The following is a 26,222-nucleotide window of genomic DNA, read 5'->3' as shown; positions in this document are numbered from 1 at the left end:
CTAACCGAACTAAATGTTTCATCATATTCTGCTGATCTTTCATCAGACCAATCAAAACACCACTGGCATACATCTGTCAGTAGCTTATTGGATCAGTAATGGTCTGACTGGAGGAAACTAGGTTTTTGTCTCTATCTCAACTGTTTTTATAAAAATTTCACAATGCCTCTAGGCAGAGCTGAAATTGAGCTTTTATCATGTACTTATACTGATCAAGTAAAGAGGTGTGGCCGAAACAGTTTTCGTCAATTTATAGTGTTATTATAGTTTTATTTCATTGCTTATGTTAATGTTAATCACATTAGGCTAAATATTAACATTCCTTAAATATTAAAGGGAAGCAGCAATGCCCAATTTCAATACTACTTGATACTGTAAAGACCACATAACCATTACATGTGACAATTGTAAACTATATCACCAAAACATTTGCTAATCCAATAAATGATGACCCAATGGTGTAACAAATATGAAAAAGAAATCAACTGATGTTTTGAATTATTTAATATACAGAATATACATATATACACAGTAACAAAATATGTTACAAAATGTCAGCTGAATTTTTCAACTCTATTTTCTTCAGTTGTTACAAATGAAAAATAAATAATTTTATAAAAACAATTATATTTTTTCTCTGTTACCATTAAACATATACTTTGTGTATCAGAATCCGGGGCTATTGCCAATTTATTATTAAATAGTGGATAAGTAGATTTTTAGATGTACTTTAACAAGTGAATAATGCACATTTTACCACTTTAAGAAAAGGGGGATAAAATGTGTTAAACTGCAAATCTTATTACAGTAATTGACATAATTAAGCACCCGTTGCATAATTTATTTTCGCTCACCTGGTTTTTGTGTTAAATGTTTTAGAATACATGTGAACTGAAAACCAGTTCTAAGGTTCTCTACATCACTTCAAATTCTGAATGGAATAAATTTTAAGTACTGAACACAAGTCCAGTTTAAACTTAAGAATATGTGTCAACAATAGGTAAGCGTTGTAGCATATCTGAAGTATTGTAAATAGCAACAATTAAATTTATTCTGTCACTTGACCTAATTGAATGTCACAATTACAATATGTTAAGCCACCGATTAAATTGTGTTGGGAAGTATCCAATTAAATATTCCTTTTCTTTGTTGGGTTTATACACCAGTGCCACCTGTTGAACGTCTTCCAACACTCTCCTGTCCCCTCAATCAGTCGTTACTTCTAACACTCCAGCACACATGGAGTTAATTAACATGCCCGTAATACTAATAGTATTCAATCCAAGATAACTTTTTTTAACATTGTTTTTCTTCTTGGAAGCAACTTGAATCCTAACCACTGCTTCTCATCTGATGTAAGATGTGATGTTCTGTCTGCCTGTGGAAAGTTGACTGTTAAAGAAGGAAGACATCTTGCTCTTTGTGCAAGTACAAACTCTTTTATGTTGGACAACGGTGGGGTTTTTTTATGATGTGTAACAATGGTATGGAATACATTTAAACATTTATTTTAGTGTAAACTGATACTTCTGTACATTTTGAATGCACAAGGTATACATTTTACATTGACTATTATTATAGGATGAAAGAAGGGATGACTGTGGTCTTGCAATGGCCGTATAAAATGATGTTAGATCTTCAACAGATGACCTAAAAACTTCTGATTTGTGTAGGAATTTTTTTCAATCTTTTCCATGTGTTCACCGTGAACTGGCCACCCTGTGTATCTTGTTTATCCTTGCTATCAACTGGTTTTCTTTTTCTCTTAACTTTGCCGCTACGTCCGTCTGAAAGACACAAAAAAAACGTTTTATATTTCAGCATTGGATTAAATTCTTTTATTTAGGCTTACGCACATTTTTTGATGCTAACCAATAGCTAGTAGTTTATTTTTCACGCTGAGATTATATTTAAAGGCACGCCACACGATATGATAGTGCCTTTATGACAATAGCCATGAGAATGTGACAAGACAACATTACACCTTGGCATTAATTCAATGAACAATACATTTTATTTAATATTTATTTTTTAATTAAATGTACAGTGGAACCTCATTAGTCCGGACAGTATGGTTATTAAAAAAAACGTCCGGATTAACGAATTTCCAGATTACTGAAATGTACGTGATGAGTAACCTCCCTTGATTCAAAAACAAAATAAAAACGACACATTTGAATTTTACAACCAAACAATTCTTCAACCAGTTTTGTTCTGTTGATCCGCCTCGTGGTGTGAATAAGCGTGTTTTGTCGTACCGGTTAATGTTGTAAATCTAGGCCACGTGGTCGAGTTCATTTCCACGAAGTGGGTACGTTGTTGAGGAATGCATATTGTTTCTCACTTATATACAATCATTATTAGTTTAAAGTTTCTACGTTTACAGATTATATTTTAAACATATTAAATGGCGAAATTATAATTCATTTCTGCTATATCTACTGATATAATATAAACGCCAACATGATACATCCCTCCGCCCTCAGTACAGAAATACAACTCTCTCAAAACTGGCATGAAACTGAATGAGCATTCTTCCACTTATGATCGGTCTACAGGCTGGTAGGTACTGGGTTCGGATCCCAGTCGAGGCATGGGATTTTTAATCGAGATACCGACTCCAAACCCTGAGTGAGTGCTCCGCAAGGCTCAATGGGTAGGTGTAAACCACTTGCACCGACCAGTGATCCATAAATGGTTCAACAAAGGCCATGGTTTGTGCTATCCTGCCTGTGGGAAGCGCAAATAAAAGATCCCTTGCTGCCTGTCGTAAAAAGAGTAGCCTATGTGGCGACAGCGGGTTTCCTCTAAAAACAGTGTCAGAATGACCATATGTTTGACGTCCAATAGCCGATGATAAGATAAAAAATCAATGTGCTCTAGCGGCGTCGTTAAATAAAACAAAACTTTACTTTACTCTTCCACTTATGAAAGAGTCGCAAGCCAGTGTTTTGATAGCAATAACATATAAAGACGTCTTTATTTTGGGTGACTGGCAATACTCTTGAGTTGGGACACCAAAACAATTATGACCAGTATTCAGTAATAAATCATACAGGCAAGTTCAGAGGATAGTTACAAAATGAGGTTATGGGGTACCGTAGGGTATGATCAAGAGTTACCCACTTTTAAAAATAAAATACTCTCCCCCCCCCCCCCCCCCCCCCATAAAATAAAACAGCCAGTCTGGTCATAGATCAAAGAAATTGTATTTTAAAAAACAACAAACACTTGTGAACACTTGTGCTCTATCCGACTAACACTAAATAAACACAGGTGAATGGTTAAATAAACTGCGGTGTGAAACCCCATGCAGCCATTTTATCTCTGTCAATTCTTTGAGCATTAATTGGCGGATTATTTGTACGTTCAATCAGCGGCGACAGGTCAAACGAAGCAATTTGCCTTTACATTTGGTTCAGAATTATGACCGTCCGGTTCCGGAAGCTGAATATCCGGATTAACGAATAACTTTACTGAGTGGTCGTTTCATTTTGTGATAAAACCGTCCGTAAGGTGAGGATTCCAGTAGTCTCCAGACTACTGGAGTCTCCGGACTAACAAGGTTCCACTGTAGTTAATTTTAGTGAATGTATTAATTTGATAATACACAAATAAAAATGTAGTTGATTACTTTATGACTGAGCTACATATATATTCTCTGATGTGAATTGAATCTGAATTCTGCAAATATTTTTCATAATTCAACAAAAAGCTATTAGAAAATTGCATTATCTATGTTGATCTATACCACCATTTTGGCTATTTCACTAAATAAATCATGAATTCAGCTACAAATTTCCTGACTAAATTTGCCAAATTATTAACATGTTTTGGTGTCCATCATGAACCCTGAAGATGTACAAATATGTAACAGAAAGCACTGTGTGAGAATCTTGTGGCTGTTTCACTAAATACAACATGAATACAGCAACAGATTTACTGACCAAATTTACGAAATTGTTGGTAAGTTTTGGCGTCCCATCTTGAACCCCGAAGATGTACTATACTAAGTATATAACACAAAGTACTGTGTAATAATCTTGGTTACCTGCAGCGGTTCGAGCATTTCAGCAGCCACACTTTCTATGATCTCCTTCACATCCTGTGGTGAAAGCTGAGCTAGAATGTTTTCTGCTGTCTCTTCATCAATTTCTTCCTTTTTCTCTAAATCTTCCAAGGGCTGAAACAACAGAACTTTGGTCTCACTACACGGATGTCATCTGCCATTGAAACCCATGTTAAACTGCCCAACTTCAAGCGAAGATTGCCCATAGAATGGGTTCTCGTTGGCACTAACAACATACACCATTGCGAACATACATTATTTAAGCATTTATATTCACTCCAAAATTGTGAACATTTCAGTCTCAGTTTTTTGCTATATGACCGCATCTGACTAGTACCGGTCCGAACAGGTGGTTCATTAACCGATTCACTCCGGCTGTCACTTGCGCTATATACCCATGTCCCAAAAGGTCGATGCACAATATTACAAAATAACATGGGCAAAATACAGCCAGAAGGCTTACCATTAAACATACATATTGTTTTAATTCTTCACCATTTCCTAGAAGTGAATATGTGAACCATAACATGTGCCACGATTAGGAACTATAGTGGACCGTGATCAATGAACTCTCACCCGGAAGTGATCTGTGTAGTGAGACCTTTGTTAAAATCTAGACAGATGCTCCCACATGTTAACACCCTGGTCATATGTCACACTTGGAAATGGATTACATTTTGTATGAAAATTGATACTCATTTATGGAAACCAAGTAAAATTCATTAAACAAACACATGTAGATGAGGTTTCTGGGTTTTAATTAAGGAAAGGAGTTGTGCAATTTCATCTGGTTTTCCCTTCATGATCGCAGAAAAGCATCACCTCTACTTTTGATGATAGATGTTGCATACATACATACATACATACATACATACATACATACATACATGTACTTACTGATAAATGAATTATGACTGAAGATGGTGTTTCACTGTAGGATGTCATTTAGGGTATGTTGAATAGAGGATATTTCATGTTTTTTGTCAAATATGATTTGTATCTTGCACGAGTGTGATATGATTGCAAACTTCACGAAATGAGATACCAATCATATCTGACAAAAAACATGAAATTTTCTATTTATTATATAACTTTTGGCAGTTTACCTTTATTTTTAAAATGCCAACAGCAAAATAGTTCCAGCTTTCTTACAGTAACGAGAACACTTTCTACAGTGACAATAACACATTTTAGAGTGAAATAATGAAGTTTTCACTCTAAAATGTATTATCGTCACTGAGTGACTGATAACACTTTTATTTCACTGATATTTTAAGATATTTAACTAAATGTTATACAATAAAACTTTGTAATTTTGAAGATATGGATCCATACCTTCAAAAAATTTGAGGTTAGGGATTTTTACACATTTGTTTCTGGAAAAAAATCGCTGCTATATTTCTCCGTAACAACATGCAGTGTGGCATGTTCAAAAGAAAGACATTACTGAAATAGGACAACATACGTTTAAATAAGTTGAACTGCAAACATATTTACACATAAATCATCGAAAGAGCCAAGTTGGAGATAAGGAGAATTTTTATAAATTTTGAATGGAAAGTCATCAAGAGCAGAACCAGGGAATATTTTAGGGAAGAAACCAAGAGCTAAAGGGCATATAAACCAACTCCTGAAAAGGACACTTATAAACATTTGATATTTATGGGGGAAATTGTAAACATTTCTTTGCTGTGTGTCCAACATAAGATTAATACTATTTAGTTATTACCAGTCAGTGAGCGAGAAGTCGGTGTGTTAGCACTGCACCTCCCCACTGTGGTACCGAGGCTGGTTATTTAAATGCTTACCTCAGGTGTGGGTTCAGGCTCGGGTGTAGCGACATATCTCATGTAAATCTCCTCAGCAAGTCCTTCGTCCAGAGGAGGAGGAAACGGGACGTCAGCTGCCTGCGCAACTTCAACATCAAGCTGAAAAAAAACCAAGTTCTCAAACAGTGCTTCAGGATAGGAGGATTTGTTTAACAACATGTCAGCATATTTTAAATTACAGGTTTTTGGTTATTTGAATACTTGACACAGAGATAGGGAAACTACTACCACAAGCCAGGCTACTGCTACTGAAAAAGCAGCAAGGGACCTTTTATATGCATATTTCCATAGGCCTGACTGTGGCATCTGATGTACAAGTCGTAGGGCATTGGTTGGGATGGGAAAACTCCAAAAGTTCTCCGAGGGCTATCAATTCCATGAGCCCTCTACGAATGAGCTACATCCCAACCCCCAACAGTGATCCACTACAGATTAATTGTGTATGTGATATTGTTTCACTACATTACTGTACACATATGTAATGCTTATCAAGTTATTCCACAAGTGGTCACATGGGAAGAGGAATGAAGGAAGAAACATATTTAACAATGCACTCAGCATGTTTAAATTATGGTTATATACTGTCAGACATATGGTGAAGGGCCACACAGACAAAGAAAGGAAACCCAGTCACCAGCTAGGCCATATGGGCTACTGTTTTTCAATTTGCAGACAGGGATCTTTTATATGCACAATCCCACAGACAGGATACATAGTACATACTATGGCTTTTGTTATACTGCTTGTGAAGTACTAGCTGGAACGAGAAATGGCCCAATGGGTTCACAGTCGGGGATCGATCCTAGACCGACCACACATCAGGCGAGGGCTTTACCACTGGGCTACGTACGTCCCAACCCTGTATGGGAAGAGGAAACACATATTTGTTCATTTATAATTTGTGGGACTGTTGTTGATTTTTAATTATATACCGTAATAGAAACCTTGGTGGATTCATTCTCCAATTGGGTTTTCCCTAACCTGTTCCATATGACTGGTATATCAAAGGCCATTGTACATGTATGTGCTGTGTCAGAATTACTGTTTGACTGCCAATACGCAATGATTAAATAAATCGATGTGCTCTAGTGATGTTGTTAAACAAAACAAACTAACCGCATCAGTTCTAAGATGCAGGATGTAGCTCAGTGGTAGAGTGCTCATCTGAAGTGCCATGGGTCATAGGATCAATCCTATCTGGTGGACCATACAGTGAGTAAGTGGTATGTGATGTCACGTCAAAAAAAATGCAAAGAAAAGATCCCATGCTGTTAGCAGTAGCCTAAAGGACAGGGGTAGATTTCCTCGGACACACCCTGGACCATGTTTTGTAATACCAGTAAATTCTATAATTATTCCTCATGTAACGTTGCTTTTAAAGAAAAGTAGTCGGAGTAATGCATAGACATATAAGCTTGGTACCATTTATTATCAGTTTATGTCCCTAATTCAAAATAATTTACATTTGGCACCAGGCCCATGCTTATGAAACAAAGTCTAGACTTTAATAAAAAAAAAAAATAAAAAAAAATGTTTTATTTAACGACACACTCAACACATTTTATTTACGGTTATATGGTGTCAGACATATGGTGAAGGATCACACAGATTTTGAGAGGAAACCCACTGTCGCCACTAAGTGAGCTACTCTTTCCGATTAGCAGCAAGGGATCTTTTATTTGCGCTTCCCACAGGCAGGATAGCACAAACCATGGCCTTTGTTGAACCAGTTATGGATCACTGGTCGGTGCAAGTGGTTTACACCTACCCATTGAGCCTTGCGGAGCACGCACTCAGGGTTTGGAGTCGGTATCTGGATTAAAAATCCCATGCCTCGACTGGGATCCGAACCCAGTACCTACCAGCCTGTAGACCGATGGCCTACCACGATGCCAGTGAGGCCGGTAGACTTTAACGTAATGCTATTTGAATGGCGTTGCTATGATGTTAAAGTCTGGACTTTAAGGTTTATAAGCACGGGGCCAGATTTAGGGAGTTATAAAATGAATCCATTCAGGACATATAAACCTTGCTACTAACTAGTAACATATTTATTATCTGTTATGTGTGTGATGGGTGTGATTTGATCACAAAGTTTTACTTTTGGTTTGCTACTTACATCTGTTCCAATAATCTCTTCTTCTTGTGAACACGAAAACATGAACTGATAAAGTTTGTAGTGTTGGAAAAAACTGGAATTAAGAATATAATTAAACAATGTCAATCAACATTATCTAATACAAAACAGCTTAACTTGTAAATACTGATGTTCGTATTTATAACATCCAAGTAGCGAACTTGTATGCACATACTTGTGTACATATATTTAACATACATTTAATTGTAAATCACCTATAGAAAGCTGTCATGTGAAATCACTGATGTCAATCAATCAAGCAATCATTTGTTTTCATACTAGTATATGAATCATGCAGACATGAACAATAATATAAAACAGCAAAAAAAGAAAAACAAGACAATTACAATGGTTACAATCAATTGCCTAGCATAATTATAATGTATATATTGGTAACAATTTTTAACAAGTGACAGTGTGGACTTCACGACTTATTAATTTTAAAAAATAATTTTTAAACAACATTAACTACTCTAAAAACATCAAAATGAAAAACCTCACAAAAATAATACTTACTCTTTTTCATATGATCATTATTTTATAAAATTTAAAAGTGAAGACAGATGAGTAAAAGTTATAAGTGTGTACCCACTCAATGTGGTTTTTGTTAAAAATTAATCCAGTAGTCAGGAGATAACAAGCAACACGCCACTGTTTAGTGCAGGGAAGGAGGGAAATTTTATTTACGGTTATATAGCATCAGACATGTGGTTAAGGACCACACAGATATTGAGAGAGGAAACCCGCTGTTGCCACTTCATGGGCTCTTTTGGATTAGCAGCAAGGGATCTTTTATTTGCACCATCCCACAAACAGGATAGCACATACCACGGCCTTTGATATATCAGTGGTGGTGTACTGGCTGAAATGAGAAATAGCCCAAAGGGCCCACTGACGGGGATCGATCCTAAACCAACTGCACATCAGGCAAGCACTTTACCACTGGGCTATATGCTATATGGGTTACATGCAACTCACCTAGAGTAGACATAATCGGTTATAGCCTTGGCTTTCTGTGTGTCGAAAAACTCCAGTCCTCCATAATTGGTTGCCTGTCCTTCCATCCCTATTCCCATGAGCATTTTCTTCAGCTCCCTCAAGTTATCAACTAATGACATTTGCTTTTCTGTAATAACAATTGAAAACAAATTATTTAATGTAAAAATGAAAGTCGCTTCCCCCACTCTCCTCTTCCCCCCCCCCCCCCCCCCCCCCCCCCCCCCCCCAAATGACCATATAATAAAATCTCTGTTATATCTTTATTTTATATAGGAATCCAAGTTAAGAAGATTAGACATAGAAGACCGGCATTGGTGGTACAGTGGTTAAGCTTTTGATCTTAAGAATAGTAAGTATTGTGTTCACAGCTCGGTACCGGCTCTCGCCTAGAGACAGTTTTAACAGCTCACTGGTGAGGTGTAAAACCACTACACTGATTCCTCTCTCACTAACTACTAGGAATTAGCCAAAAATGCCAGTACTTGATAGACAGCTCAGATAGCTGAGGTGAAGGTCAAGGACAGTATGCTAGCTTGAACCTTAATTGTATTGGATATACAATGTATAAGCACGGAAATAAAGTTAAAATGAAGATATCAAAACAATTTTATATTCATTTTGTGAATGAATATAACCAAATAATCCTTCCCAAAATGGAATTACCTTTTAACAGTAATTCAATTTGTGGAATTATTGTGTAGTGTTATATATTTATAACGTAACAACCCAATAAAATGATAACAGGGTTTTATCACTGACTGGATTCATAATACATTTTCACACACCTTCTGCCTTTAAATTTAGAAAGGTTTACATATATCCAATATAGTACTTGTTCCAAGATATGGAATTGAAAACATTTTAACATTATCATACTAGTACTTTAGGTGATCCTATACAATCTCAAATATCTTCTGTATAATGCCTGCTAATAATATTTAAATTCCTACACTGTGTAACTGATGAAAGTGAACAGAACAGTTGTTATTGCTGTCAATCAGACTGTTGATAATTATATAAAGCATGGCCCTTTAACATAAAATGTTCAATAAATCCTTTCTTCTTTTACCTTTAACATTTTCAAACAGAGAGTGGATTAATGTGAAAAATCCTGAGAGTTCTTGCCCTTTGAAGCCTTGCTCTGCTCCCCACCAGAGGGCACCAGTATAATAATCCAGCTCTGCTGCTTCTTTCAGGTTACTGGAATACGTTTTCAGATTGAATATATCTGCTAGTTTTCTGAAGAAGAAGAAAGCAGGTTCATTTGTCTTTGTCTGAATCAAATAGTACTTTTAAATGTTAAATGAGAAGTTGTCAATGCTGTATCACATATGTAACCACTAAGAACAAACATTAATTGCCGAACTAAAATAACTGGGTAAGATGTACCCATGAAAATAACCTAGCGTTATGTCCAAAAAAAAAAGGACTAGCCACCAGTGAGCCAACATGGATTATAGACATAAATTAGGATGGGCCGATAATGGTCTACTGGCAGTATACTATCTAGGAATTGGGCTATTGATGGTCCATCACTGGTCTACTGGCAGTATACTATCTAGGAATTGGGCTATTGATGGTCCATCACTGGTCTACCGGCAGTATGCTATTGATGGTCCATCACTGGTCTACCGGCAGTATGCTATCTGGGAATAGGGCTATTGATGGTCCATCACTGGTCTACCGGCAGTATGCCATCTGGGAATTGGGCTACTGATGGTCCATCACTGGTCTACCGGCAGTATGCTATCTGGGAATAGGGTTATTGATGGTCCATCACTGGTCTACCGGCAGTATGCTATCTAGGAATAGGGCTATTGATGGTCCATCCCTGGTCTACCGGCAGTATGCTATCTAGGAATAGGGCTATTGATGGTCCATCCCTGGTCTACCGGCAGTATGCTATCTAGGAATAGGGCTATTGATGGTCCATCCCTGGTCTACCGGCAGTATGCTATCTAGGAATAGGGCTATCAATGGTCCATCCCTGGTCTACTGGCAGTATGCTATCTAGGAATAGGGCTATTGATGGTCCATCACTGGTCTACTGACAGTATGCTATCTAAAAATAGGGCTATTGATGGTCCATCACTGGTCTCCTGGCAGTATACTATCTAGGAACTGGGCTATTGAAGTCCATCACTGGTCTGGCAGTATACTATCTAGGAATAGGGCTCTTGATCATGGTCCAGTACTGCAGGTCTACTGGTAGAATGCCATATAGGTATAGGCTACTGACTATCTATCACTGACGCCAACCATTACTCTACTGCAGTTTATTGATCACCAGCCTACTGGCAGTATGCTATCTAGGCAGGGGTGCAAAAATGGAAAATATTTAACTAGCCCACCGGACCAGAACCAACTAAAAGTTACTAGCCCGCCAGAATTTCTACTAGTCCGCCAGTCTATAGAACAATATATTATTAACAATAATTCACTTCAGGCAAAATATATAGATATATTGACAAAATACTATTAATAACACTTGGTAAGTGATCAACATCACGTGTCAAACAAAATAAAAAAGACAGATAGACCGTCAGGCTGGTAGTTGCATTTTGTAAATTGTCCGTAAGAATTTTTACTCACATTTTGCGAGCGGGCGAGTACTTTCAGCAGCCCTGCTAGGTAAAGAAATACTGATCGTATATCACCGGGCTACTGGCTGTATGCTATCTAGATATAGAGCTACTGATGGTATATTACAAGCCTACTGGCCTGCATGCTATCTATGTATAGAGCTAATGATGGTATATCACCAGCCTACTGGCTGTATGTTATCACTGTACAAAGCTAATGATGGTATATCACCAGCCTACTGGCTGTATGTTATCACAGTACAGAGCTAATGGTGGTATATCACCAGCCTACTGGCTGCATGTTATCACAGTACAGAGCTAATGGTGGTATATCACTAGCCTACTGGCTGTATGTTATCACAGTACAGAGCTAATGATGGTATATCACCAGCCTACTGGCCTGCATGTTATCTATGTATAGAACTAATGGTGGTATACCACCAGCTTACTGGCTGCATGTTATCACAGTATAGAGCTAATGATGGTATATCACCAGCCTACTGGCTGCATGTTATCATGGTATAGAGCTAATGATGGTATATCACCAGCCTACTGGCCTGCATGTTATCTATGTATAGAACTAATGGTGGTATATCACTAGCCTAATGGCTGTATGTTATCTATGTATAGAACTAATGGTGGTATATCACCAGCCTACTGGCTGTATGTTATCATGGTATAGAACTAATGGTGGTATATCACCAGCCTACTGGCTGTATGTTATCATGGTATAGAACTAATGGTGGTATATCACCAGCCTACTGGCTGTATGTTATCATGGTATAGAACTAATGGTGGTATATCACTAGCCTACTGGCCTGCATGTTATCATGGTATAGAACTAATGGTGGTATATCACCAGCCTACTGGCTGTATGTTATCATGGTATAGAGCTAATGGTGGTATATCACCAGCCTACTGTCTGTATGTTATCATGGTATAGAGCTAATGGTGGTATATCACCAGCCTACTGGCTGTATGTTATCATGGTATAGAGCTAATGATGGTATATCACCAGCCTACTGGCCTGCATGTTATCTATGTATAGAACTAATGGTGGTATATCACCAGCCTACTGGCTGTATGTTATCATGGTATAGAGCTAATGGTGGTATATCACCAGCCTACTGGCTGTATGTTATTATGGTATAGAGCTAATGATAGTATATCACCAGCCTACTGGCTGTATGTTATCATGGTATAGAGCTAATGGTGGTATATCACCAGCCTACTGGCTGTATGTTATCATGGTATAGAGCTAATGGTGGTATATCACCAGCTTACTGGCCTGCATGTTATCTATGTATAGAACTAATGGTGGTATATCACCAGCCTACTGGCTGTATGTTATCATGGTATAGAGCTAATGGTGGTATATCACCAGCCTACTGGATGTATGTTATCACAGTATAGAGCTAATGGTGGTATATCACCAGCCTACTGGCTGTATGTTATCATGGTATAGAGCTAATGGTGGTATATCACCAGCCTACTGGCCTGCATGTTATCTATGTATAGAATTAATGGTGGTATATCACCAGCCTACTGGCTGTATGTTATCATGGTATAGAGCTAATGGTGGTATATCACCAGCCTACTGGCTGTATGTTATCATGGTATAGAGCTAATGATGGTATATCACCAGCCTACTGGCTGTATGTTATCACGGTATAGAGCTAATGGTGGTATATCACCAGCCTACTGGCCTGCATGTTATCTATGTATAGAACTAATGGTGGTATATCACCAGCCTACTGGCTGTATGTTATCATGGTATAGAGCTAATGGTGGTATATCACCAGCCTACTGGATGTATGTTATCACAGTATAGAGCTAATGGTGGTATATCACCAGCCTACTGGCTGTATGTTATCACAGTACAGAGCTAATGGTGGTATATCACCAGCCTACTGGCTGTATGTTATCATGGTATAGAGCTAATGGTGGTATATCACCAGCCTACTGGCTGTATGTTATCTATGTATAGAGCTAATGGTGGTATATCACCAGCCTACTGGCTGTATGTTATCATGGTATAGAGCTAATGATGGTATATCACCAGCCTACTGGCTGTATGTTATCACAGTATAGAGCTAATGGTGGTATATCACCAGCCTACTGGCTGCATGTTATCACAGTATAGAGCTAATGATGGTATATCACCAGCCTACTGGCCTGCATGTTATCACAGTATAGAGCTAATGATGGTATATCACCAGCCTACTGGCCTGCATGTTATCTATGTATAGAACTAATGGTGATATATCACCAGCCTACTGGCTGTATGTTATCATGGTATAGAGCTAACGGTTGTATATCACCAGCCTACTGGCTGTATGTTATCATGGTATAGAGCTAATGGTGGTATATCACCAGCCTACTGGCTGTATGTTATCACGGTACAGAGCTAATGGTGGTATATCACTAGCCTACTGGCTGTATGTTATCATGGTATAGAGCTAATGATGGTATATCACCAGCCTACTGGCTGTATGTTATCACAGTATAGAGCTAATGGTGGTATATCACCAGCCTACTGGCTGCATGTTATCACATTATAGAGCTAATGATGGTATATCACCAGCCTACTGGCCTGCATGTTATCTATGTATAGAACTAATGGTGATATATCACCAGCCTACTGGCTGTATGTTATCATGGTATAGAGCTAATGGTTGTATATCACCAGCCTACTGGCTGTATGTTATCATGGTATAGAGCTAATGGTGGTATATCACCAGCCTACTGGCTGTATGTTATCACGGTACAGAGCTAATGGTGGTATATCACTAGCCTACTGGCTGTATGTTATCACGGTACAGAGCTAATGGTGGTATATCACCAGCCTACTGGCTGTATGTTATCACAGTACAGAGCTAATGGTGGTATATCACCAGCCTACTGGCTGTATGTTATCACAGTACAGAGCTAATGGTGATATATCACTAGCCTACTGGCTGTATGTTATCACGGTATAGAGCTAATGGTGGTATATCACCAGCCTACTAGCTGGATGTTATCATGGTATGGGTAAATGGAGACATTTCTTACATCTGCATCTCCTCCACATTAAGTTCCTCCAGTTCTTTTGTCTGAGCATTAGTAAGAACTTTGAATGCTAGTGCCCCTTCCTTTGTATCAGACTCTGTTTCCTGAAAAATACAAAATACTAATATAAAATCTGAAAATCTAGCACTGAATTAGAAAAATTAGTATTTCATCTTTTTTATTTCATTTCAGTGTTCGGAAATGGGTATCACACTACCATATAGATATTGACGGTCAATCACTGGCAGTATGCTATCTAGGTACAGAGCCAGGGATTCTAGATCATGGTAGCCCCACTCCCATGGCTATGGCTAGTGGTATTCAATGTTGGGCTAGTAAAGAACTACTATTGCCATGCCCGAAGGCTAGTGAATTTTTGTTGTCAAAAATTACAGTTAAGTCTATTCTGTAAATATGAATATCCTGCCTCGACCCCAACTCCCATTGTTAGTTTCTTAAGCTCTATCTCCCTCTGTAGGTGACATATCTGATTATTACTATTATTTAGTAAAATTGTAATAACTTAATGTAAAGTAGGGCTAGTGAATTTTTAATCATGGCTAGTAAATTTTAAAAATCACTGATCTCATGGCTAGTGGTTTATATAAATTCTAGAAGCCCTGGCAAAGCTACTGATGGTCTACCACTGGCCTACTGGCAGTATGCTATCTAGGTACAGAGCTACTGATGGTCTACCACTGGCCTACTGGCAGTATGCTATCTAGGTACAGAGCTACTGATGGTCTACCACTGGCCTACTGGCAGTATGCTATCCAGGAATAAGGTTATTGATGGTTCAACAATGTGTTGATTAGTTATGTAGGTGCTGTCAGGTGTCTTCTTGTAATAGTGATTAATATGTGAAATATTAGTTATCACTGAACTCAAATAGTATCAATATAAAGGTATTTAATGTCAAACATTGGATTATTGTTGCTTTAAAGCAGGAATCTTTGCCTACTCAGTGTGGGGGAGGGGGGGGGGGGGGGTTGCAAAAATCCTGAGTTTCTGTTACAGTTGTCTCTGATGGCATGCAGAGAGCAATTATAACTCCAAATGTCCATCTAACTCTTGAACGGCAGCTGCACAATTGTCAAACTTTACTTTTTCATTTTTCTTAAGGCCAGTATTTTTTAATTTTTAGGTTTACGAACAAGAACTTTTGTGCACAAAGGTAGGAGGAAGGAACCCCCCCCCCCCCAAAAAAAAACCTGTTTGGGGTGTATCAGTAGGGGTGATATTTTTTTCTCTCTCACTGTTACCTTAAGAAATGCGCCACAATAGACTAGAATGGTAACTTTTGTTTTTCTTTAGAGCTATTTGTGGAAGTCGGCGGCAAAAAAATTAAAAATAAAAGTGAAAAATACGACTTTTTATTTTATTTTTATTTGAGCAAAATTTACGTCGGCAGGTTCGTAAACCAAATAATAAAAAAACTACTGGCCTAATAAAAGAAAAGGTATACTATATATTAATATTAATCATTATGGAATTATAATTTATTTTTGCTGTTTATTGAAAAAAACATATCTAGGCTCAGACCCACCTTCAGTGTGTTTTGGGCCTTACCAATCGGTGGAATATTTAGGTACATTTCACTGGCATAGGAAGCAGGGGTGGGGGGGCTTTGTATATATATTTTGTATATTTATACATGTATTTAAATATATATATATATGTGTGTGTGTGTGTGTGTGTGCCGGGGTGGGGGGGCTTTGTATATATATTTTGTATATTTATACATGTATTTAAATATATATATATATATGTGTGTGTGTGTGTGCGTGCCCCCCCCCCCCCCCCCCACCCAACACACACACACGCACTTTTGGCACCTTCTTATGCCCGTGCATATTACTGCTATCTTCATAGAAATTACCCGGTAGTATTAAATAATGTAATCCGTTAACATACATACACCCATTTCCAAAATCAGACATAAAGGCCTACATTAGTACTTATTACTACATGTACTTATGATTGAGAATGATCAATAGGAAGCACTGGCATTTAATATTGGAGGTGGGGGAACACTGTTTATGAGTCATGTTGTTGGGAGACTGGTAAAATATAAAAGGGGGAGGGGAGTAATAGGAAGGGTGCCAGAGGATGGTACTTTTCAAGTGTACTTAATTCATGATTACATAGTCGGTTAGAATCGATCTCCTGTCAGTGGGCCCATCGGGCTATTTCTCATTCTAGTCAGTGCACCCGGACCGGTACATCAAATTAAGACCTTAGTATATGCTACCCTGTCTGTGGGATGGTACATATAAAAGATTCCTAGCAGGTTTCCTCTCTAAGACTATATGTAAAACAAATTACCAAATCTTTTACGGAAAAATATCCGCCCGGTCCCCCCTTCCCCTAACCCTAACCTTAACTCCAACCCTAACCCTAACCTTAACTCCAACCCTAACCCCAACCCTAGCCCTAACCCCAGCCATAATCCCAACCCTAACCCTAACCCTAACACTAACCCTAACCCTAACCCTAACCCTCAACCCTAACTAAAAATAATAATGGAGGGGACCGGGGGAAAAATATCCGACCGGTCCCCCCCTCCCCTAACCCTAACCTAACTAAAAATAATAATGGAGGGGATCGGGCGGATATTATACCGTATCCCCAACCAGTACATTACATATGTAACCATAGATAGTATTCGCAGCAGGAGTTTCTATTTGGGGGTACCTGTGCCCTACCCCACCTACCCACCCACCACCATGCCATATCCATGATATCGTTCCTACGAATCTGCGATCTAAAAAGTCTCGAATTGCTTAAGTAGATGTAAATACATTGTTTTCGTACCACTGTTACTTTTTTCTTTGAATGCGTAGTCTTGATATCGCTCTTGGACGATGCCAACTGTACTGTTTTACTGCTAGATCGCCCAGACATTCTCGACGTACTGCCTTTACCCGACATCTTGTGTTGTCAATGACAACAACAAAGAGTGCGTCCAGGGAAACAACTCTTGTAGAATAATCAGAAAGACATTTAGGGCCGAATTTACAAACTTTGCAACAAAGCCTGTTTGTCATACAATATATTTATGTGTATTAAAAATGTTTTTAACAATAGTAAGGGTGGTGGGGGGCCTCTAAATCCGACCATTAATATTTACGGTGGAGAGTGAATTAATATTACAAATGTAAAACAAAACAATCTCCACATGTGTTATGTGATGTGTTATAATACAATATTAGCTTTGAAGCACCACACACACACACACACACACACACACACACACACACACACACACATTTGAAGCCCAAAACATTTACTTTTAAAATATAGGCTAAATTTAAAACAAAAAATATCCTTGTACATATAGGCTATTATTATATACGATTTTACCTTTGCACGACACCCAATAGCCGATATGTAGCCTATTTTTGTGTTGGGGTGTCGTTAAACATTCATTCATTCATTGTTTCATTCATATCCGATTTCTACATGCCTAATAACTGAATTTACAGTAATTATATGATCAAATTAGTTACACAAATCAAATCACGCATAACATATTGTTATGCAAATAACCACCCATGAGCGAGGCGATTCAATCCCGCAGCCTCAGAATGCAATATAAGTAGGTCTACTTGTAAATATAACCTAAAAGAGTTTATTTTGTTTAACGACACCACTAGAAAACATTGATTGTCAAACATTTGGTAATTCTGACTCGTAGTCATCAGAGGAAACCCGCTATAGTTTTCTTAATGCAGCAAGGGATCTTTTATATGCACTTTCACACAGACAGGAAAGCACATACCACGGCATTGTTGTCCAGTAGAAAACCTAAAAGATGCAATATCTAACCCGTTTTTCAAAAAGGGTCAATGCTATTCACTGTAAAAGAAGCGTATATTTATGTCAATAATAATGAAATGGCTTCAACTAACAGGATCCCCAAGCTATTGCCATAGAACCTGTGACATTTTAGCGATTTGTTTGACCCTGTATTAATGTTCATTTCGTGCGAACAAGGCCTAATCTTTGACTATGTACATATTTGTATCCGAAACATGTACCTAACGCTATGCAGACCCTGTATCCACGAAATTGACATGAACGTTGTTTGAATGCAATACAGTGGTGGATTCAGAAAAATCCATTTAGCGTGGACCCCAGTGACATGAGGTGGAATGCCAAGGGAACTTTGAGGGAGGTTTAGAGGGGGATCGTAAAAAAAAATGTAAAAGTAATATATAATAAAATTATAACTATCTCAACATTTATGGGAGGCCGGGCCCCTTCCCCCTAGATCTGCTTCTGCAATAGTTTTGAAAATAAACGCAAAAAGTAGGCCTACCACAAATGAAAAATGTTATACCTCAGGGTACTCGTTTCGCTTGGGAGTACAAGATATGCGTGAGGAGATGACATACTTTACTGTTGACAAAGGTTACTGATCAATAAACCCATCGGAGAGAATTTAGAGTTGATAGTGCCGCATTTACAACTGGCTTTGGTACTGTGAATGGTATACGTATAAATAACGTCATAAAAATTAAATTATGTCGCGGGAATAACAAATGCGTATAGATTTATTTGGAATTTAATTATACATGTTTGTTTTTTCTTTCTAGATTGAGTGCCAGGTATGGGGCTAAAGAAAAAGATTATGCCGTCAACACAAAAGACGTAAAAGTAAGCCTATTGAATGCAATGCTAAAGTGTTCACAACAGTAATCACCAGCATATAAAACATTTAGATTCCACATACCATTAAAAAGGCCTGTACACTTTGGAAATTACTTAACCATTCCAGAAATAATTCCTCCTGTGCATGTACGGACAAACTATTTTCTGCCTGATAATCAATATATGGCATAAGATGTAAATCCATACACATCTGCTATTTTGTCATGTTTGAGTGTTTTGTATTTTCTTAATTCGTTGTTGCATTCTGAAAATATTTCAAAGCATATCAGTAACTTGTCCAAAATGGCTTGTTTGTCCACATGGTATTTCGGCACTTTGGAACTTAATGGCCTTACTGATTGTTATTAGGTTCTTGTGACCTTTCCTTTAGGATAATATAGGACCTTGTTCCAAACCTAACACGTGCACACTTCTAACTGTGTACCATCTCACATTAAAACATATGAAGAATCGTCTGGATTTGTTTTTGTTTGTTGTTATTTAGCTTTTAATTCTATCATTTGTAATAGAAGGTCTGGTGCGTACATACAAGGATGTGAAGTTAAGTTTTGACATAGATGGTGAAACAGTAGCTTTGTCATTTACAATCATGTTTCGTTTTTGTTTATGCTCATCTTTAACTCTACTAAAACGACCACCAAACAGGTTTTTGTCTCCCAGCCAACCGAACTGAAGAGTTGGATCTGAGTATTACATCGTCCGTGTGACTTTTTGAATAAACCATTTTATAGAATCGAAAATTATTTTGAAGCAATGTTTTTCCCATGAAAGAACTTTAAGAATATTAGGGGTTTTTTTAACAATGTATCTTGTTTTTCAAGTTCAGATAAAATTTCTGGTAAAAGTGATTTACGTTCTTCCATATTTGCACTACTACCAAAGTCGTCGATAGGAGTGATTTCAAGTGATTCATCATTACGAAGTGAGTCTTAAACAAGTCGTTTTGTAGTTTGTTGTAAATTAATTTTAATAGGATATGCTGCTTTTTAGACGTTTATAGGACCAAAAAAACTAACTTATTTCTGGTATGGTAAATAATTTCAAAAGTGCACTGGGCTTTTTAATTTTATATATATATATATATAAACTCTCTTCTCTTTTTTTTTCTCTTTTTTTTTTCCCTGGTCATTTCTGTGGTGAACACGTTAGTGCTGAATTGTTTACTTTTATGATTTCTGCAGACGGTCAGGCCGTCTTCTTTTTCATTTAAATATATATCTGTACTGGTACTCTCGTGGCTAACATGGCTAATGTATAACACTTTTCATTTAAATATATATATATATATCTGTACTGGTACTCTCGTGGCTAACGTGGCTAATGTATAACACTTTTCATCTAAATATATATCTGTACTGGTACTCTCGTGGCTAACGCGGCTAATGTATAACACTTTTCATTTCAGATACTTTATTTATTTGCTTTACTGCGTTCAAACAACGTTGTAGTTATTGGACATGAATGGATACATTGTCTACATATTATTGCCGTGTCTTAGATACCAATATGTAATGAAATATTAGGTTTTTAAGGAACATCTTGGGGATCATGTTAGTTGAGGCCATTTGATCATTACAGACCGTGAGACGTAAATGTAAGCTTCTGTTATAGTGGATAGCATTGTTCCCTTTTAAAAAATTATTTAGCTGCATAGTTAGGTTATATTTATGAGTAGGACTACTTACGTTTTGATGCGGCGGGAATGAATCACCTCGCTCATGGCCGGATGATCCCCCATTTTTTTTTATTTGCATAACAGTAGGCCTATATTATATGTCATTAGATTATTAGCCGTGAAAAGGGCAGTTTCTTAGTGGGGCACACCCTCACCCACCATACTACTTAAAATTAGGACCCTAATGACCATTAACCAACACACGGAGTCGACCGCTCGTATGTAATTAGTATTAGTAACTCACCTTATTTTTTCCACCCTTAATTTTCTGAAAGGAAAACAAACAAACTCATAAATAAATTAAAATACCAAAGATAAACTACAATGTATATACATGTACATAAACGTGTGTATACCGAGTGTTAGGAGAAGAGGCAGAAATCACTAACGTGATGATTGGTACAGTTTGAAATTATTCAAAAATAAGATAACAACTATGAAACACACACACACACACAGATATATATATATATATATATATATATATATACACACACACACACACACACAATCAAACCTGTCTTAAGCGGTCGCATAAGGGAGTAGATAAAAGTGGCCGCTTAAGACAGGTGGCCGCTGATTACAGGTTGCGACATATAGTCTTTAAGACATATGTTGTTGTTTCTTGTTTTAGCATCTTTACTGCTAATTAATGGATGTGTGCTTCACAGTTTACTATAAATAAACTTTTAACATGTCGCCTCCTTCAGGAAAAACTGGAATGTATTAAATTAACCGTTCTCAACAAGTTTGTTTTCTCTTTCCATTTAATTATTTAATTTCTACTTCATGCGGTGTATTGTCGTAGTAAGTGAATCTACAAATGTCAAGCGTAGCCTGCCCAGTGGCAATTAGATGCATTCCATAGTCATACTTTCTTAATTGATACACGGAAGAGATGTCGGAACTGAATGGGAACTAGTATTCCTGCAGGTGTGAAGATCGGTTATTTGCTGCACCTTATCGCTGTTGTTATATATCCCTTTTATATAATAGTAAACATTTACTGTGGCCGCTTAATACAGGTATTTTAGTGATTTGGGATCCGATTTGGGTGGCCGCTGCCCGCGTTAGACAGGTAACCGCTTATTACAGGTGCATTTACGTTATAAATCGTTTGAGAGGAAAAAAGTGGCCGCTTAAGGCAGGTGACCGCTGAATACAGGTGACCGCTAGGACAGGTTTGACTGTATATATATGTATGTATGTATGTATGTATGTATACACACACATACACACACACACACAGTTTTGATTGAAGCTGAATTAATATACACACGAATTACGATATAGATAGGTCTTTCGAAATTGTAAAACAAATTAATCAAATACCGCATATATATAAATGTATACATGTATATCTATATATGCGTGTGTCTATATATATATATATATATATATATATATATATATATATATATATATATATATATATATATATATATATAGATAGATAGATAGATAGATAGATAAATAGATATAAATATAGATACATACATACATACATACATACATACATACATACATACATACACACACACACACACGAAGTATATATATATCTAGCGGTCGTTATAAAGTGTAAAAGCAATGTCTGATTATCACAATTCAATGAATGCACTTTTTAAAACGACCCAACTAGTCAGTGAGTTTGTCAAATTGTAACGTTAGGATATGCAGACTGAAAAATAAGATGTCTTAAAGGCACTTGTCTAGTTATTAGGTAGTGTAAAATAGTTTCCGCTATTAGAGCCATTTTAACCGTTAAATTACAAATTACTTAAAGTTCTTGATTGAATTATTAAAAGTGAAAGATTGTTTTGTTTAATGACACCTATTGGAGTCAAACATGATTTGATAATTTTTGACTCGGAATCTTCAGAGGAAACCCGCTATATTTTTCCATTAGTTGCAAGGGATCTTTTAGAACATGCACCATCCCACAGTCAGGATAACACATGCCACGACCTTTGATATACCAGTCGTGGTGCACTGGCTGAAAGGAGAAATACCCAATTGGGCCCACCGACGGGCATCGTTCCTAGATCGGCCGTGCATCAAGCGAGCGTTCCGCCCCATACAGGATTTAAGATCACCGAATCCATGAAACATACAAAATATATACTTAAAGTTTTTAAAAACATAGAATTGTCATACAGAGTAACCTGGAAATTCCCCAAATAACTTTTAATTAGTAGCACTATATTAGGCCTAATTATTATCAACATTTTACAGCGTAAAATGTGTCCATCGTTTTCATTACTCCACTCCCTCCACTCGTAAAATCGTACATTTAAAGTTTGTTTTGTTCAACGACACCAGTAGAGCGCATTGATTTATTAATCTTCGACTACTGGATGTCAAACATTTGGTTATTTTGTCACGTAGTCTTTAAAGGAAACCCACTACAGGGGATCTTTTATATATACCATACCACAGATAGCATAGCACATGCCATGGCCTTTGATAAACAAGTCGTGATGCACTGGCTGGAACGAGAAATATCCTAATGGGTCCATCGACAAGAACCGATCTTAAACGGACCTCGCACGAGATGAGCACTGAAGTTGATTTTTCAATAACTGTTTTTCCAAACATACATGTACATGTATTTTTATTTATTTATTTTTTTAAAGAGGAAGGAAAAAAGAAAAGAAAAGTACGCTGTCATTCCACACACAAACGCACGTACACAGAACATACACACTTACACACACACACACACACAAACGCACGCACGTACACAGAACATACACACACACACACAAACGCACGTACACAGAACATACACACTTACACACACACACACAAACGCACGTACACAGAACATGCACACTTACACACACAAACGCACGTACACAGAACATACACACACACATACAAACGCACGTACACAGAACATACACACTTACACACACACACACAAACGTACGTACACAGAACATACACACACGCACGCACGCACGCCCTCCCAATGTAGTTTGTACGTTATACTCGTCAAATGCTGATGATTGTAAATGGCCCCTAACCATTTTCTCGTGTAATCGAATCATTATTATTTCTGCTATACGCGTTTATTTTTATATGAGAGTCGATTAATCTATATTTTAACGACATCTAGTCATTGTACTTGAAGTAATAGGTCTTGAAAATGTATTTAAAGATCAATTTCGAGATCACTTTTACTGCGCAACTATTTAAACATTTCAACCATCTGTATGGGTGTAGGTGAGATCTAGTATTTCAACCTCTGTATGGGTGTTGGCGAGATCTAGTCTCAACCTCTGTATGGGCGTGGGTGAGATCTAGTATTTCAACCTTTGTATGGGTGTGGGTGAGATCTAGTATTTCAACCTCTGTATGGGTGTGGGTGAGATCTAGTATTTCAACCTCTGTATGGGTGTGGGTGAGATCTAGTATTTCAACCTGTATGGGTGTGGGTGAGATCTAGTATTTCAACCTCTGTATGGGTGTGGGTGAGATCTAGTATTTCAACCTGTATGGGTGTGGGTGAGATCTAGTATTTCAACCTCTGTATGGATGTGGGTGAGATCTAGTATTTCAACCTCTGTATGGGTGTGGGTGAGATCTAGTATTTCAACCTGTATGGGTGTGGGTGAGATCTAGTTCAACTGGTAGATCGCTCGCCTGAGGTGCTTGAGACCACAGGATCGAACCACGTTCGAAAGAAGGAAATATTTTATTTAACGACGCACTCATCACATTTTATTTACGGTTATATGGCGTCGGACATATGGTTAAGGACCACACAGATATTGAGAGAGGAAACCCGCTGTCGCCACTTCATGGGCATCGATCCTACACCGACCGTTTTACCACTGGGTTACATCCCTCCCCGAACCACGTTCCATGACCCATTATCTGGGTGGAGTGCTCCCTCATTCCAACCAGCGGCTTGGTATTTGCTGTCCTGTCAGTGGGAGAGTGCATATAAAAGCTCCCATGCTGCTAATAGAAACATGTAGTGGGCTTCCTTTTAAAGACTACGCGTCTTAATTACCAACTGTCTTGCATTCAGTAGTAATTGATTTGCTCTAGTAGCGTCGTTAAACAAAACAAACTTAATTTCGTTTGGTTGAATGTGGTAGTCAGGTCTCATTTCTGAGAAATGTGACATGAAGCGAGCATTTATTTTATTTTATTTTTTTAATTTAGTTCAACATAGACTTTTAACCTAATTTGGGGTTGCTGAATCCAAAACATTTGGCCATCTGAGAAATTACGATTTATGGTTCAAAATGGCCGAAAACAAAATGAGGAAAAAATGGTTATAAAACATATAGATGTATATACGCATAATTCTTACATCTCTCCGTTGAATATATGAAAGGTCACAAATGGTGAAAAACAAGATGGCGGAAAACAAAATGGCTACCATGAACAGCGCCATATATGAAATATAATTTTATTATATTGCTTTGTTTCACTTACCAGTGTGGTTTATTTGAACATCATTATTTTCCATTAGAATGATTTTACATCAAAGGCATATTTTCAATAGTTCATTTTCTTCTTATTTCAGATTGTAAATACATGTATATTACGTAGCCCGTTTTATTAAACGAGTCTTTGAATGAGCATTTTAAATAACCTACACTGTACTTATATTTAGTTACACGAGTGTAAGACAAATTGTAATGTATCGGTTGCCGGTATCTATTGCGAGGGCACAATCAATTAGTTTTTAAATGTAATAGAATATAGTTTAATCAATAGTAATAAAAAAAATTATTGAGTAAAACTAAAAAAACAGGGAGAAAACATCAACACAGCTTACCTTTCCTTTTGGTTTCGACATTTTTGCTATGGTAATTTTCAAGGTATAGGCCTACATGCGAAACACCACTCGGTATGTTATCTCCAATAAACACGCTAGTTGTTAACATGGAGTCCACTGTATTAATGCTAGTCGTGTCGAATACACATTTCAAAGCTGATTCAAGCAGGGGATTATCCTGTTGGGAGATTTACTGCGAGACCGACTACTTCCAAGGCGATCGTGCACTCAGACATAAAAATTCCAATTTATTCATTACGCTGTATCGTTTTGTATTGTACACATTCGCACGCAGACTCATATGTATGCTCGTTTTCGCGTGTTGACAATGTAGATTTTCACGGTGGCCAGTTTGCTTTTGTTGTATTAGTTTAATGTTTAGTCCCTTACCAACACTTGTCGCGATACGTG

General features: G+C 37.5%; 1 protein-coding gene across 2 annotated transcripts; it reads right to left on the bottom strand.

Moving 5' to 3' along the window:
• Positions 1-486: 486 nt before the first annotated feature.
• Positions 487-26,222, bottom strand: LOC121383047 (ciliary-associated calcium-binding coiled-coil protein 1-like). Of its 2 annotated transcripts, XM_041512806.1 has the most exons (9): positions 25,812-26,222; positions 21,258-21,281; positions 14,668-14,768; positions 10,104-10,273; positions 9,014-9,161; positions 8,018-8,090; positions 5,878-5,997; positions 4,052-4,183; positions 487-1,787 (listed from the first exon to the last, which is right to left on the bottom strand). In XM_041512806.1, exons 1-9 carry the CDS (start codon positions 25,830-25,832, stop codon positions 1,701-1,703), a joined length of 876 nt encoding a protein of 291 aa, XP_041368740.1. In that variant the 5' UTR covers positions 25,833-26,222; the 3' UTR covers positions 487-1,700. The 2 variants fall into 2 exon arrangements, with proteins under 2 accessions (XP_041368740.1, XP_041368739.1); XM_041512805.1 differs by lacking the exons at positions 21,258-21,281; positions 25,812-26,222 and adding an exon at positions 17,479-17,603.

Source organism: Gigantopelta aegis, chromosome 10 (assembly GCF_016097555.1).
Source record: "Gigantopelta aegis isolate Gae_Host chromosome 10, Gae_host_genome, whole genome shotgun sequence".
Taxonomy (NCBI): Eukaryota; Metazoa; Mollusca; class Gastropoda; order Neomphalida; family Peltospiridae; genus Gigantopelta; species Gigantopelta aegis.
The sequence above is the reverse complement of the archived record's forward strand: the minus strand, read 5'-3'. Positions and strand labels throughout refer to the sequence as shown.

Excerpts from the sequence above, each read along its gene's own strand:
- LOC121383047 (XM_041512805.1), bottom strand. The coding sequence starts at position 17,595 with ATGTCGGGTAAAGGCAGTACGTCGAGAATGTCTGGGCGATCTAGCAGT. Across the intron at positions 8,091-9,013 it reads ACCGATTATGTCTACTCTAG|TTTTTTCCAACACTACAAAC; the intron begins GTGAGTTGCATG and ends TCTTAATTCCAG. Across the intron at positions 5,998-8,017 it reads AAGAGATTATTGGAACAGAT|CTTGATGTTGAAGTTGCGCA; the intron begins GTAAGTAGCAAA and ends GTTTTTTTTCAG.